At 38.5% G+C, this 15,854-nt stretch overlaps 1 protein-coding gene across 2 annotated transcripts; it reads right to left on the bottom strand.

Annotated features, from left to right (window-relative positions):
• Positions 1–1,558: 1,558 nt before the first annotated feature.
• Positions 1,559–9,259, bottom strand: LOC113313534 (protein SMG7-like). 2 transcript variants are annotated; one of them, XM_026562323.1, is made up of 8 exons: positions 9,106–9,259; positions 8,088–8,230; positions 6,503–7,108; positions 6,207–6,329; positions 5,054–5,286; positions 3,013–4,946; positions 2,676–2,808; positions 1,559–2,129 (listed from the first exon to the last, which is right to left on the bottom strand). In XM_026562323.1, exons 2-6 carry the CDS (start codon positions 8,157–8,159, stop codon positions 3,038–3,040), a joined length of 2,943 nt encoding a protein of 980 aa, XP_026418108.1. In that variant the 5' UTR covers positions 8,160–8,230; positions 9,106–9,259; the 3' UTR covers positions 1,559–2,129; positions 2,676–2,808; positions 3,013–3,037. The 2 variants fall into 2 exon arrangements, with proteins under 2 accessions (XP_026418108.1, XP_026418109.1); XM_026562324.1 differs by having other exon boundaries at positions 2,676–2,805.
• Positions 9,260–15,854: the final 6,595 nt, after the last annotated feature.

Here is a 15,854-nt window from a genome sequence, read left to right as displayed (position 1 = left end):
GTTAAAGAGGAGTTGCTGCCCTGGCCTTGGTGGCGGTGTTTAATTAATCATCACCAAATTAAACACTTCTCCAATCTGATTCCTGAGTAACTAGGTTTGAACAGTACTATCTCCGTGACACCTATGATATCTAATCATACCTTCTGGTTTGTAGGCCCTTAGCCATTTTCATCAGTAGACAAAAGCACATTTCTGTATGCGTATCATCTCCAAGGTAAGAAGGAAATGTGTGCGCCCTCCATTCCTCCACAAAGAGGAGATTGACATAAAACTTGAAAGATGCGGCGACACGAACGTGTGAATTATGGTTATGGTTCAATCACATCACTGGGCACTACTAGCCTTTGCTTCATTTCACATTTATTATATTTTAACATATTCCTCCAGTTGTACTTGTAGCTAGATTATTTGTATATGTCTGGTATTAGTTCGTATGAGAATCTTCTTTAATTAACTAGTGATTTAATTTCTATAATTGGAGTAAGTGGGAGAGGTTGGTGGAATGGTGTTAATGACAATGAACATTTTTTTTTTCAATGGACATTAGACTACCAAAATGATAGCATAATTAGAACATTTTCTTTTTCTATTTATAAAAAATACAATAGACAGTGGTCCATACACGCCAATGCCAATGAAACTCATGTAGGATGACATATAAGGAGGAGTGGTGTTGGAGTTTGGATGTAGACATGGATATCCGCAAATGATATATTTGGTTTAAGAGACAACTGAAGCCTGTAAGATTGACATACTCTGTAGTGTACAAATATAGACTTGTTATGTATATATCCATGAACCAAGAATGCTACTGGCTACCAGTTACCTCATAATCCATGCTTGCGCCCACTACGTATACAGTGTGTAAAAGAGTGGTAATAAATCATCATAACAGATTATGCGCAATCGCAGTAGCTTAAAACCCGACTTTTCTGACTTGTAAAAGGCCAAAGAGAACTCTAATTTGTACACACATGGTCCTACAGCGGGTCTCTTTCTTAGCTTTTTGGTTCGAGTCTTTGGACCTTTGGTGGGTATTTGGAGTTATTTTACATTAATAATCTATCTGCTCCTCGTCCTCTCCCTCCCTACCACTTGACCCTCTTCATCCTCAAATCATCCTTATAATAATAATAATCGAAGCTAATAAGATAACCCAAAGATAAAGATAGCAAGTCTCTAGTTTTCATTGAATCGTGTGGTAGTAACATGAAACCTTATCAATAGAGCTACATATCAGTTTACACCTTAAAATCAATGGGAAAGACCACGTTTGGGATTGAGAATAAATCCGGCTGCCCAACCATAACGCTAAAATCAATGGTCCCAACCAAAAGAAAAACAAGAATTCATCCCTATTATAAGGTGTTAATTAAGGGGTTCGGGGGCATATTAACACGACTGAATTTTAGATGAACATTGCGTCAGACCTGCACATCCTAGTAGCACTAGACTCCAAAAGAGCCGACTATGGGACGCAGAAACAAGCAGTCACCAGCAAATTTAGATATCATCTTGACGTTCTATACTTAAACTTTATAATAGCAGGTATCAAACATGACATTAACAAAATCAAACACTGTATTGAAATTCCACGTGATGGTGTTATAATAACTTTGTCAACATAACCAAAAATAATAAAACATGCACAAATCAGTTTCAAGTTCACTTATGTAACCGTAACCTACCAAGGGTATCCTTATTCCAACAAAAGCAACAAACTGGAGCACACTCTACAAACCTCATAATTGTTTTACCGTATCATCTGAAATGTGAGTTACGCATTGTACTCAAACACAATCAAGCAACCGCCCTTGACTCCAGACACGCTCTGAAAACTTCAGACGAGTGCACAAACATATCTTCCTATTATTGATAATAACGGCGGCCAAAGACAGAAAATGACTAATAGAACTTCTTTCAAACAGATAAGTAACTATTAACCAGACTTGGTAGAATAGCTAGTTGCCTTTGCTCAAGTTCTCGCCGAATGGCCCTAGAAAGCGACCACTCTCAATATCACATCACCTTAAGACCTTCGATTGTACAACCAAATAAAGGTGTTACCCTTGTAGAACTCCCCCACCCATACATAATTTTTGATTCCGTCTGGAAAAGGTCTACAAATGCTGCAAAAAAATAATAATTTGCGAGATAAATCACACCACTGTAAATAGAAATACTGAAACAAAATAATAGATGCTACCTTCTCCACCGGAATAGCCTATAAATTTGAAAGAGTTCAAGAGAATCGGATAATTGTGGGATGCTCAAACTACCACATTATTTATTTATTTTTAAAACTCCTGTAAATCAAGGAACAAAAGATTGTAATCTTTCTCTCCATAACATTTGAATGCAAGGAGTCATAAGAGCTCAGCATATTGCAATTTACTATCCAGCATCTCGAGAACCTCCGATCCAGATATGTTCTACTGTATTGCTTGAAAATTAAAGTTTTGTAGGTACTTAGATCCTAGATAAATCTCCTGAACAAAGGAGTATGACGAGGTGTGGAGATAAAAGATTCAGATTCAGAGTACCTTCTACATTTTCTGCCCGACATATTCCTTGATAAAATTCTAAGTTCATAGACGAGTGAACATAAAAATATTAAAATAATAAATTCATGAGCACAATTTTGATAGCATCTCAGTAAAAAGCTAAAATATTACCTGCTTCTCGGGAGGTGCATCACTGCTTCATGATCATCCAATGCTGGGATCTGAAATGTAATGACATTGAACGCAGAGTGAACTCAGTAGGCACCAGGCTATGGTTCTGGTCACCAACAGAGGCTCTTCACTTCTTCAATGGAAAGAAAAATAACATTAGTGACCATAGTGAGAGGTATATATAAACCCAAATCAGGAAACTACAATCCAGATGAACTGAGATCATAGAAACAAATTATTTGAAATAACGAGGTACAATGTTGTTAACTAAAGATATTATTGGATGCTTCTACAGGTCAATGTTAGAATTAAAAAGCAGGAGAAAAAATAAGCTTACCATCAAACATCTGTTCCTACGTACTTCACACAAAGAAATTGCCTGACCACATGGACTGTCCTTGGTGATTCTGCTGAGGAGCATACAGATGACTTGCTTGCTGGATCTGCTGATGCTGTTCTTGGTACAGATTCAGTCCTTGCAGGTAGTAATCCTGCTTGGCATTCCAATTTTCAGTTTGGACCAGCATAGTTGGATCCAGTTTCCCAGGAAAAGGATAGCTAACTGCATTACCCAAGCCATTGCTGGCACTGATAACACTGGGGAACAAATTCCCCATGTTATTGGTCGAGTTGGGTAGAGTGCCTTTGATTGAGGAAGGTAGTTGATAACCATCAAGCCAGGTGTAATCATCAGGTGGGGAAATATCATTCTTCAGCTCAGACCCTACCTTCATATTGTCTGTTGTAGACTTAGGACGAACCGGACTGAATCCAGGTGGCGGACCAAGATGTCTAACAGGTCGACTCACTGGATTCTTTTTTGAACCGACTGGAACGGCAAGTGATGAGTTCACCGACACATTTGCAGTAATTTCTTCTGAAGACACTATTGAATCATATTTAGATGGAATAACAGCTTCAACAGCTTCAGAGTCACCATTACAAGGGCTGCCAATCGCAAGCTTGACAGATTGGGGAATATCGCCCGCAAACTGACCGTAAAAAGAAGTAAATCCTTGTTGTACATCTTCTTTCGCTACCACCCCACTGCCAGCAATGCTCAAATTATTCATTCCATTGGAAAGACAACTGTGATGTTCCACAGGCCAAATTACAGCGCCCAAACTGGTCGGTGGGAGATGCTGGGGAGCAACAGTTTTAGCGAAAGAAGAAAGTGTCTGGTTACTGACGTCCAAAGAACTCTGTAGGTGGACATTACTCGGAGGAGCAGAAAAGGGTACTGCAGAATCTGGCCATTCAGTGCTTACACCATTCTCACTGGGCCGAAGTACCTGATTGGAGATTAACTTTGGAGATACCACATCGACAAGTTTCTCAACAATAGCTGGCTTGAAAACAATCACTTCATCATCATCTTCACCTTCTGAATAAGCTTGACCAATTGGTTGTTTCACTATTTTCTCCACTAGATCTTCTTGCCTCGTACAGTTATATTCAGTCATGTCAGTCAAATCAGTGCACATGAAATCTTCAGATGTTTGAGGTTCAACACCGATAAGAAATTTTTTCGACTTCTGATCAAAATATACTCCTTCCTGGTCAATCTTGACTATATTCAGAAGAACTCTTCCGGCGGCAAGAATCCGCTGAACACGAGCTCTCTTCTCCTTGCCACCATCACAACCAGCAGAGATCTTCTTCGAGAAATCAAGAATAAGTTGAGCTGGAAGAAGAGGTAAGAAACCTCTCAGCTCAAAATCCTCCCACAAAGCAAGCCTGTTCCCAGTTTCTCCTTCATTATACGTGCTCATATTGAAAAAACAGCTCTCATCTCCATCCTCATCCGTAGAGATTGACCCACTAGAGATTAGCTTGTTCATGAAAGCTATACAGTGACTCCAAAATAACGATCTGGCTGAAGCTTGCTTCTCCTCCAAATCACTACCAACAGCAATATCCAGGTTACATGCTAGCCATTCAACAAAAACCAGAATACCAGGTAAAAGATAGCTCGTACAAGGATCAGTCAACTGTGTACATCTCTGGAGTATGTGTGCGACAAAATCAAAGGCAGCAGTAAATGCATTCTGGAGAAGAACCGAACGCTGTAAAATCTCAGCATATGACTGTCCTTCACTCTCCCTCTTCACATTATGAACTGTGAATATGAGAACCACAACAAGTCTAACAATGAAAATTTCATTGCCAGCAGCATCTGACCCAAAATTCAGCTCATCTTTTGGCCCTGATGAAAGAAGAACATGAAGATCGCTGCCAACCATAGAGAAGACCTCCTCAAATGTTTCCAGGCTGGACAGAATCAGATAGTAAAATGTATAAGTACATCAAACAAGATGAAGTGAATAAGTAAATAAGAGATGAAGTAATGAATTTCTTCTCTGCAAATGAAACAATACCTTGTTCGAGTGAAAAGAATGCCATTTAACCGTACAAATCGAACACAGAAGTTTTTGAACGTCTCTGCAGTGCTGCATCTTCTTTCCTTCATGGAATGGGGATCAACTTTACTATCTTCAAGCTGCATCACTGTCTCTGCTTTCCCTCTTCCTTTTCTTGTCTTCCTAACAGGTATGTTCCTCACCGATGAGGCTTTGGCATCCCCAGGCAGCTGCAAGTAACTCTGACGATTCTGCAGGTGAAAGGCCAAATAAACACCATTCATTCTCATTAACCAAGTTTATTTGTAATCTTGTCTCAATCATACAATCAGCACAGAAATGAACATATCATTGCACAAATATGTCAAAGTTACTAATATAAACAGAAAGTCAGTTTTTCGAATACAAGATAATGTATGTGGGCAAGGTATATTAAAGCCTAAAAAGATAATCATCTCAAAAATTCACCTTGTTCTATAATTTTCAACCTGATTACAAGTTAACAAAAGGTTATCTTCTTTCGTCCTAGCCACTTTTAGATGGAATAACAGAAGGGTTAAAAAAGCCCATGAAATGCACGGTGTTTTTTAAGCTTTCCCTAAGAGTCTGTTCCAAATAATTCAGTCTGAAACACCCATCTGTAGGCTACGATACTGAAGTTCTACCTGTCACAGTGCCTTTCCAATTTCCAACCAGTTTTGGTAGACTTGGATATTCCATTAATCAAAACCCACAATGTGACTGTTGCATTGAAGCTTTAAGCACAGTAAGGTGTCAAGCGGTTTAAACTTGACTTTTGACCTGTTCTCTAAGAATTGATAGACTAATTCATCAACTCTAACAAAGCAGGCAACTGTTACTACTTTGAAGCCAGCAAGGAATGACTGCCAACTTAATGTGTTCCTCTATAATGGACCTAGTAAGGGGCCCACAGACGAGAGACTGAAGATGTGATGTGATGTATTCTGGTTTCATAAATACATTAATGTGCACACCTGGACTGAGAGTTGAATGCTGTATTCATTAAGGATTAAGAAATTGCAGATTAAAGTTTCCATTTTTCAACATTGAAACATGATTTGTAGGATGACTTCCGCGGTCATTAATAAAAATCCCAGTGAAAACTAAATAGTGACACAAGCTATAGGCCAGCAAATGTATAGAACAGTACCTTTTCAAATGCGATTATAAGGTTATCCCTTGCTGTTGAAAATGGGCTGTTTACCCCCAAACTCCTAAAGTACCGATAAATAGACAGAAAATCGTCTCCCACATAGGAAGCCAATATCGCAAGCTGTAAAATGGGAGATATTAGTCCTCTCTGATATTGGGGTTTAAAAAAATAAATATAAACCAATAGTGTATGAAAACAAAAATAATTCAAACTTGCAGCATAGCACAGCATCGCAAGCAAATGAAATAAACGAGATACACGACCAAAATATAAACGAGAAGAAAAAAGAAAACCTGATGGTGTGGGTTGCCACTGGAAGGCCAAAGCAAAGCAGCTTGTAAATAGTAACTTGAAGCGGCTCCAAAATCACGTGTTTTGGAGTCACCCTCTCCATATAGTCCTTTGTACCTCGCAAGGTCCCCCAAGTATATGAAACAGCGGTGGCAGGAAAGCATTCCTTTTTTCATCTCAGCAGATCTCTTCTCATTCTTTGCCAGAACAATATGATTTTCTGAGTCCTCAGAGAAATGATCCAGGGGTAGTCCATACTTTGCTCGGATTTTCAATATTATGTCATGATAGAATCCGGTTGCTTCTGAAAGAAACGTTTTCAAATGGGTACGTACTTTCTTAATCCGATCAGGATGGGCGACACCTTTACCACCTGGAGATGCCGTTGATCCTGTAGATGCTAGAGCAGCATTTAAATGCACCCTCAACTCCTCGATTCGTCGATAGTGCAACTGCCATAGTAAAAATTCTATCTCATGTTTTTCAGAGAACGCATGGTCTTCAAGGATTATAGTTTCATAATTCTCACGCATCTGTTGCCATGCACTAGGATCCGAAGGGAGTCTCGCTTGAGCGGACTTGCGGCGCTTGTTCTCCAACTCAGCATTCTGTAACAAGGGAAGTCGTCAAACATTCATTAAATGTTGTAGTTAGAGAAGATGGGAAAATGGCAATCTCCAAAATCAATATATATGGATTATGAGAAGCCATATCCTATCAAAACATGCTCAGGCTTCTTATCTTGACATCGAACACATCAAGTGTAAGGAATACATAAAAGCCAAATGAACGATTAGGACGTTTAGGCATAAAACTTGTCCCATCAAATCAGTTCTTTTAACAAAACATGGTCAGAGCATCTCACTAGGGTTCTCATATTAACAATGAACCATCAGGTGTAAATAATACATGCAAGCCACATGCACGATTGACAATCCAGTACCTACCAAATCAAAGACAGTTTTGACATTTCAGATAACATAGATTGTTCTTCTCCTAAACTACCCCTTGGTGTCATACAAATATCAAAGCATTCAAATTCAACAGTAGAAATGAAGAGCCAATATAAAAGCACAAACTGCAACGTAAACCAGCTTACTTCAAATTTCGAAGTTTGAAGATTAACACCAAGTGAATGTCAATGATTGCAAGTTTCACATACTAGAATATGATTATCTAAAGTATAGTATGTGTCCAGTATTTAAAAAACAAAAAAGAAGAGCAACCTCTAAGAGATGAAAAATAGAGATGTCCTTGAATTAGCAGGAAGGAATCATACAAAGAATTTGAAGTACTAATATTCTGGCTCAAATATCAAAGCATGAATTCCTATAGAACCAGGATGCACCAACGAGATGAATGCTAAAGTAGTTGAAGGCACATTCTAAAACAAAATTATGCGATTATTGTTTAGCACTATATAAACACGGGGTTTGAACTAATTTCATTTCAGAGGAAGAACATGATTTAACGGTTCCTTACTTAAATGTAGTGACAGCGACTTTTTCGAGTAAATAAATACACATACACGATATTACAATGAAAACAAAAAGATCCACCAAACAGGAAACTGAGGAAAAGAGATACCTTGCTGAAAAGATTTTGGACAAGCTCCCTTGATGAGGAAGCACACGTATTATCCATCGGTACAGTCATCATCCATCAAAAACCTAGGACAAGCAGTTTAGCTTCAACATAGACAGTCTAAATACACGACAAGGGGATCAAATCTGCAGCATAAATGCAGGAATCAGTAATCATCCAAGAATGCACAAGACTATGATATCAGCACAAGATAGAAACAAAGTGAAAGACATTAGATATATAGGTGAACTACATAAACTAGAATTATATAATATTATAGTGAATTGTATAATCATAAACTCAGATAACCGAAGGAACTTCCAATAGAAATTATCTTGCTGGTATTAGATTTTTCTTTTCTTTTCTTTTGTTTTTGGAAAAACAAAAGGTGTTGGTACTAGATCATGAAGATAATTTAAAAGGCAAATCAATCAGAATAAGCAGATTACCGTAACATGTACTGGCTATACAAAATCAGTTAGCTAACGTACCAAGCACAAACTCTGATCCTGATCAGGCAATTCTTTCACAACTTAATTTTATCTTGTTTTTCTTAGCTAGACAGTAATTTCTTTATTTTGGGATATTTTTCCATGCTAATGTTCGTAATAACTCGTAATCAATTCGAAAACAAACAGATAACCACCGACTATAATCGTGATAATATCATTGTTCTTTTAGGTGTTTTCTTGGCTCAAGATATAAACAAACCATTGAATTTTTAACCTAATTCAAAAGGAACAAAATAGGGACGGAAACTAATGAACAAAACAGAAATAACATAACATACAGAGTATAATAGCTATAAATCATCGATAAAACCCCCAAAACATTCATGAAACTCCAAGAAAATCCAATAAACGACAACAAAAAAATCCTTCTATTTCCTTAAATAGTATATACACCAACACCGACAAAAATCAGAAGAATAGGAAGAACAGAAACGCGTTTGTGGAGATGGATTAATGAAATTGTATAAAGAAAACCTTCAATCATTAAAAGAACAAGAGAGATAATTTACCTTGAATATCAGATCTATGTCGATCGACTGTTCGCTCGTATTTTGAAGACGAAAACCCTTCTTTTTGATCGTCTTTCTATCAAGAAGGGGGACGAACGAAAGAATGAAGGAATGGGTCTGTTTTTTGTTTTTATTATTACTTTCAGGGGGAAAGGGTTGTTTGTTTGTTTTTGTTTAGTTTTTGGTTGCACGACTTATCGTTGTGTTATCTTGGATATAATAGGGCCCTTCTAGGCTCCAGGCGGTGGAAACGTTTTTTTTTTCTTTTTTTTTTTTTTTTTTTTTTTTTTCTTTTTTGCTAGACAACACGAGGAGAGAAAACTAATAAATCGTCTTGGATACAAGACGCGATACATGGAGGGGGATTGGAAGAGAACCACCACATATTAGAATGATGGGTTAGAGCGTACTTCGCTAGAGTATGGGCAACAATGTTCCCATCTCTTTTGTTGTAAACAATCTTGTACTCAGTAATTTTCTTTAGATGAGCTCTGATTTGAAGCACAAGGTGATGCAGTCTCCATGGGATGAGGAATTTATCATCAGTCAATAACTTAACCACCATCTCAGCATCAATTTCAAAAATAACTTTTTGCAGCCTTGTCATCACAGTGAATTCAGTTGCTAGCAGAAAAGCTCTTGTTTCAGTCTATATAGGGTTCATCACTTGATGTGACATAGTGCCACATCCTTTAAATTGAATATTATAGTCCCTTGCCACAACTTCCCAAGCTCCTTTGTAGTTGTCGAATGCAGCATCCAAGTTAAGTTTTGTCCAATGAGTTTCTGGTGGATTCCACTTAGAAGCAAGCTTCTTCGGCTGGCATATTTGAACTTCGTGTTCTTCTTCAGGTAGCAAAGGCATTGAGTAATTAAACCAATAGACTGCTTCTTTAATGATACTCAGAATTGGTTGCTCTTTGTTGTTGAACACCTTGATATTTCTGTTTTTCCATAGAGCCCACATAACACAACTGCCTATTTTCAATGCTTCATAGTTCCCTTTTTCAGCAAGCCAACATGCGATAATTTTCTTACAGTTCATGCCTTCATAATGTTTAGTTCTACAACCAAGAGGTGAGCCAAAGAAAGTAACAGCTGCCACAGGACAATGAAAAAAGAGGTGCTCTAGGTCTTCAACGGCTGCTTTACAAATTCTGTATTCTTGGTTAATGCCAGTAACGTATTTCCCCAGATTCTTAAATATGGCTAGCCCATTATGAAGAACTCTCCAGATAAATACGAGAATTTTAGGAGCAAGATCATTAATTTTCCAAAAGATTTTCCAAGGAAAGGTGTCACTAGAACTAACAGATGAACTAGGTTATTTGTCTTTAAGAGATTTAATGAATGATTTGCAAGAGAAATGACCGTTCGGGTGTGGTTTCCAAATCAGTTTATCTTCAGTGGCTTCTTCGCCATCTGGCAGATATGTGTTCAGAATTTGAGCTGCTGACTGAGGTTGGAATAGCTGGATGATGAGGTTTGAATTCCATCTGGTAGGTTCATGCAAAATTAAATCAGCAACTTTGTTGATGTTCTCCACAGAAATGTTGTCTTTCAACTCAGGCCTGCAGTTGGGAAGATTAATAAGCCATGGGTCTTTAGTAATGTGGATGCTTTCTCCGTTGTCGACACTAACACATCCTTCCTTTAGCTCGTCTCTGCATTCTATGATGGCTTTTTCCGGGTCGAAGAACTTCTGGAGTTTGCAGTAGCTTCCCAAAAAGATTTTCCTCTGAGGTACTTAGCATGCATAATTGTTCCCCACACACAGTTCCTATCTTCGAGCATTTTCCATCCCAATTAGCTATTTGAGCTTTATTTAGATGAATCAGGGATCTGATACCTAGCCCACCTGTCACTTTTTCCTCTAGAAAGATGTTCCAGTTGATGAAATGAGTTTTTCTGGTGGTATAATTGTGGCCCCACCAGAAATTTCTAATGATCCTTTCTATCTTAGCTAGAACAGTCTTGGGAAGAAGGGAAGTAGCCATGAAGTACGGAGGTATCATCCCAAGAACATATTTGATGAGCACAATCTTCCCCGCATGAGTTAAATAAATTCGCTTACATCCAACAAGTTTATTTTCAATCTTCTCAATTAAGAACTCGAATGATTCAATTTTGTAAGAAGACTTGAGAAGTTGAAAACCGGGATATTTGTCGTTGCTCTCCATTTGCTTAACTCCTAGGATGCCAGCTACCTGATTTTTTCTCTCTCCTCTAACCCCTTTACTGAATAAAATGGTAGACTTCTATAAGTTTGCAAGCTGACCAGACCATTTAGCGTATATGGACAGTATTTCTTGAAGATTTTGAACAGTTCTGTCATCTAACGTGCCAAAGAAGAATAGGTCGTCAGTGAACATGAGGTGAGAGATAGGAGGGGCCCATCTGTTGATCCTGTAGCCATTGTATAAGCAATTGGATTCCATCTTGCGAATCATCCAGGATAACCCTTGAGCACATAAAATAAAAAGATAGGGTGAGAGGGGGCATCCCTGTCTCAGCCCTCTCCCACTGTTAAAATGCCCTTCAGGGGTTCCATTTACAATGATGGAGAATGATGCCGTGGTGACACAGTTCATAATAGGTTTATAAGTGTTGCCTGTTATACCATAAGCTTTAAGACATTTGCCAAGAAAACTCCAAGAAACCCTATCGTAGGCCTTGCTGATATCTATTTTGAGAGCAAAAGCTCCTAGGACTGAATTAGAATGGTCCATAGAGTGAACTAGTTCTTTGGTTGTTAATACATTGTCTAGAATTAATCTTCCCGGTACAAAAGCATATTGAGCCTTGTCAACAAGAGTATCAAGCATGGGTTTTAGTCTTTGTGCTATTATTTTGACTACGATCTTGTATAAAATGTTACAAAGGGCAATAGGTCTGTATTCTATAGGTTTTGAAGGGTGTTTTACTTTAGGGATCAATACTAAATTAGTGTGATTTAGACCCTCGGGGATACTAGAGGAAGCAAAAGAGTGTTTAATAAGAGACGTTACTTCCGAGCCAACTTTGTCCCAGCATTTTTTGAAGAATATGGGGAGGCATACCATCTGGTCCCGGAGACTTAAGAGAGCCCATGCTTTTGAGAACTTCCCAAATCTTCTCTTGAGTAGGGATGTCGCTGATAGCTTTATTCTCCTCATCGGTGAGTTGGGTATCAGACCTGAAGTTGACTGCGAAATTATGGTCTTGAGGATCCTTGTTGAAGTTGCTTGAGAAGTGTTGAATGAGCATCTTGGCGATGTTGTCCTGGCCAGAGACCCAATTTTTTTGGTCGTCTCTTAAATCTTCAATGGCGTTTTTCTTTCTTCTCTGCTTGACTGACATGTGAAAGATTTGGGTGTTTCTATCAACATTTGGAATCCAGCTACTTTTGTTTCTTTGTTGCCAAAATCTTCTCTCCACCTCCATGAGCTCCTCAATTTTTGTTTTTAGAGCATCCTCCTCACATCTTATGTCTCTAAGATGAACTGATTTCTGCAACTCAAGAAGATCTTTCTTTGCTTCTTCGACAGCTCTTGTTATATTCCCAAAAGTTTTCTTCCCCCAGTTAGCAAGGTTGTTGCCAACCTCCCTCAACTTTTCAGTTGTACTTCCAGTCGCATTATCCCAAGCCTTTTTTATTTCATCTTGAAAATCTGGGTGAGCGGTCCAATGATATTGGAATCTGTACCCTGGTCTTCTTCTTTTACAAATTCTGTGAGTATTCAAGTAAATTGGGGAGTGATCACTTCCCAGTCTAGGGAGATGAAACACTGCAGCTTCAGGGAACATCATCCACCAATTGGGAGAGCAAAGAACTCTATCCAGTCTTGCATATATAGGAGTAGAAACAACAACATTATTAGTCCACGTGAAGGCTGGACCACAATAACCCATATCAATTAAACCTCTATCTTGAATCATTCTGTTAAATTCTCTGTTGTGGTTGTTGTTGTCAGTTCTACCGCCACTTTTCTCCTTAAAAGTTCTTATTGAATTAAGATCACCGATAATGCTATAGTTATTGATCAAAGAATCAATATAATTAGAGAAAGAAGACCAAAAAGTGTTCCTGTCACCTCTAGCAGGGGGGCCATACACACACAGTAAGTCCCAAGGAGGGTTTAGAATCTGGCTAACTTTACAGTGAATGAGATTGATACTGCTCTTAATGATGTTGATCTTTACATTGTCATGCCACAAAAGTATTAAGCCCCCTTTACTTCCCACTGAAGGGACAATGAACTGGTTGTTAAATTTGAATTGCAGGATAGTTCTACTAGCTTTACTACTATCTAATTTAGTTTCAGACAAGAACACTACACTAGGATTACAAGCCTTCAGGAAGGAATTTAGGTGACAAATTGTTGAGGGATTTCCCAACCCTTGACAATTCCAGGAGTAGATTAGCGTTGAGCTTGTGGTTGAATTAGGTCAGCCACCACACCCATTTTTTCATAATTAGATGAATTAAATTTGGTTCTTGATTTTGGGTTCACCTGATCGATATCCATCGGTTGAGGATTGCGCTTTCTTCCACTTAAGATTTCCTCATCACCCACCCTCTCCTGCGTATTGATTTCCTGCCTCTTTCTTGCGTCTCGTTTCCACTGACCCTGATTCTTCTTCCTTGCCTTCTTACTTTCCTCATATACGAGCATATTTTAACTATCATCACTTTCATAATTATTGGTGCTATTTGGTGAACTTTGATTGATAGGTACCAAATTAGGGGTTATCACCTGCAGATCAGGTAATATTTGAATCTCTTCTTTATTCTCAGTTATTGGAGACGATTGAATCTGAACCGGGTTTTCTTAGTAACCATTTCTCGTTTTTGGGTCTGAATTTCTTTGGGGGTGATGTTACTCTTCAGTTCCATCTTCTTTGATACATCGTGATGTAGGTTACCATCACCTCCCAGACGTTCGTTTCCAGCTATATGAGGAGGTTTAGTCCACGTGCTCCTCTCAGGTATGTCAATCAAGTGCCTAATAGATGACTCCATTTTAGACGCAATCTCCACCCTTGGATGAAATTCTTGTATCTTACTCGTGATTTCTGAAATAACAGAAGGTTGTTGTAACCCAGAACTGACAGTTTGCATCTCTGATTGTTGTCGGCCAGTAATTCTGATCTCCTTTGTGTTTCCATTATCGACAATCTCTCTAGTCTGCATACCTAACGGGATATTTGAAATGGACGGACTGCACATTTTTGCCGGAATAACAATCGGAGTAGATGAACCTTTATCTCTGTGTTTGAAGTCGACTTTAATTTCTTCAGGGTAGTTGGCAAACCATGGGTCTTCCTTTTATCACTAAAATCTTCCGGTGAAAGCTTCAATTTTTCCAAGATTTGATGATAGAACAGGACATTGCTTCATGGCATGTCCAAACAGACCACAGTGGTAGCATAATTTAGGAAGGTTTTCATACCTGAATTGAGCCATAAGCACTCTCTTTGATGCAAGAGTGACTCTCAACTCCTTAGGTAGGGGTTTTGTGATATCAATTTTAGCCCTAACTCTTGCATACTTGCTTCATTTAGCAGCGTCTTCATCTGTAATGGTTTGAGGGGTTCCAAATCTTTTTGCCATACCATGGATTTTCTTACTGTCTAACATGCTGATTGGTAACCCATGGATTTGGATCCAGAACCATACATATTTGAATTCAAATTCCTCTGGAAGTAAATCACCATCACATCTTTCTATAGCCATTAATTCATTATTTAAAGCCCATGGAGAACTTTTCATCACACTTCCTTGTCACATAGATTTTCAAATCTGACTATATAGATATTGTTTCCTAGATCTGATATTGAGAACTCACCAGAAGATTTCCAAGCTTTAATTAGCATCTCTTTAAGAATGAAGAAAGCATAGCCTCTACCTGTGACTAGTTTAAATACAAGGCATCTTTTTCATTCCGGTAGACAATCCTCTTGAGTTTCTTCTTCTTCGTAATCTAGCTCTTTATTACCATCTAATAGATTTGATATTATGTTTATTATGTCTTCAAAATCATGTGGATTTGCTGAGGTAGAAGCCATGACGGAGAGATAAAACAATACCAGAAGATATAAAGGCTGGGAAAGAGAGAGTAAAAGATGACGACTAGACTAATACTTTAACTAGTACCTAAAAAGAATCATCATTGCGAATGAATAAATGAGAATAAACACCAGGGTATAAATGAGAACCAACTGAAAATGGTTGAGATTGAGAATCACCAACAATGGTGAGAATAAGATGTTTTGCCAGAGTCAAAACACCGCGGCCTTTAATTATCGTGGAAAGGTCTTTAAGATGCCCAAATACGTGTCATCTATCAATTGCTAGGCTCTCTGAGTGTACCGGGGAAAAGTCCTTTTTCCCTGACATCAATGTTCTAAGAAAAGGTGGTGTGTATGTATGTGGGTCAAAAAGCGGCTGAGATCGTCCGGAATTTCGGACGGTGGAGATTATGACCTGACCCAACCCTAGTGTCTGCCCGACCAACCACTAATCCTGATGACGAGCTCAAGCTAATTTTGTAGCCTAAATAAAAACTGATTCCTAATCTGACCCTTCCTATTGAACTGGCTTTCCTAAACTTCTCCTATGATTTGATTAACCAACAGACGAGAGCATTCCACCGTTCGTCCCCCTTCTGCTTTCTTACGCCTTTGTTCCCACCTTTAACTCAGTCTCGGTTAAAATCCTTTTTTTCTCTTTCCTATTAGCGAGAGTCCAACCGGTACCTATTGGAAAC

The sequence above is a fragment of the Papaver somniferum genome, chromosome 9 (assembly GCF_003573695.1).
Source record: "Papaver somniferum cultivar HN1 chromosome 9, ASM357369v1, whole genome shotgun sequence".
NCBI lineage: Eukaryota > Viridiplantae > Streptophyta > Magnoliopsida > Ranunculales > Papaveraceae > Papaver > Papaver somniferum.
The sequence above is the reverse complement of the archived record's forward strand: the minus strand, read 5'-3'. Positions and strand labels throughout refer to the sequence as shown.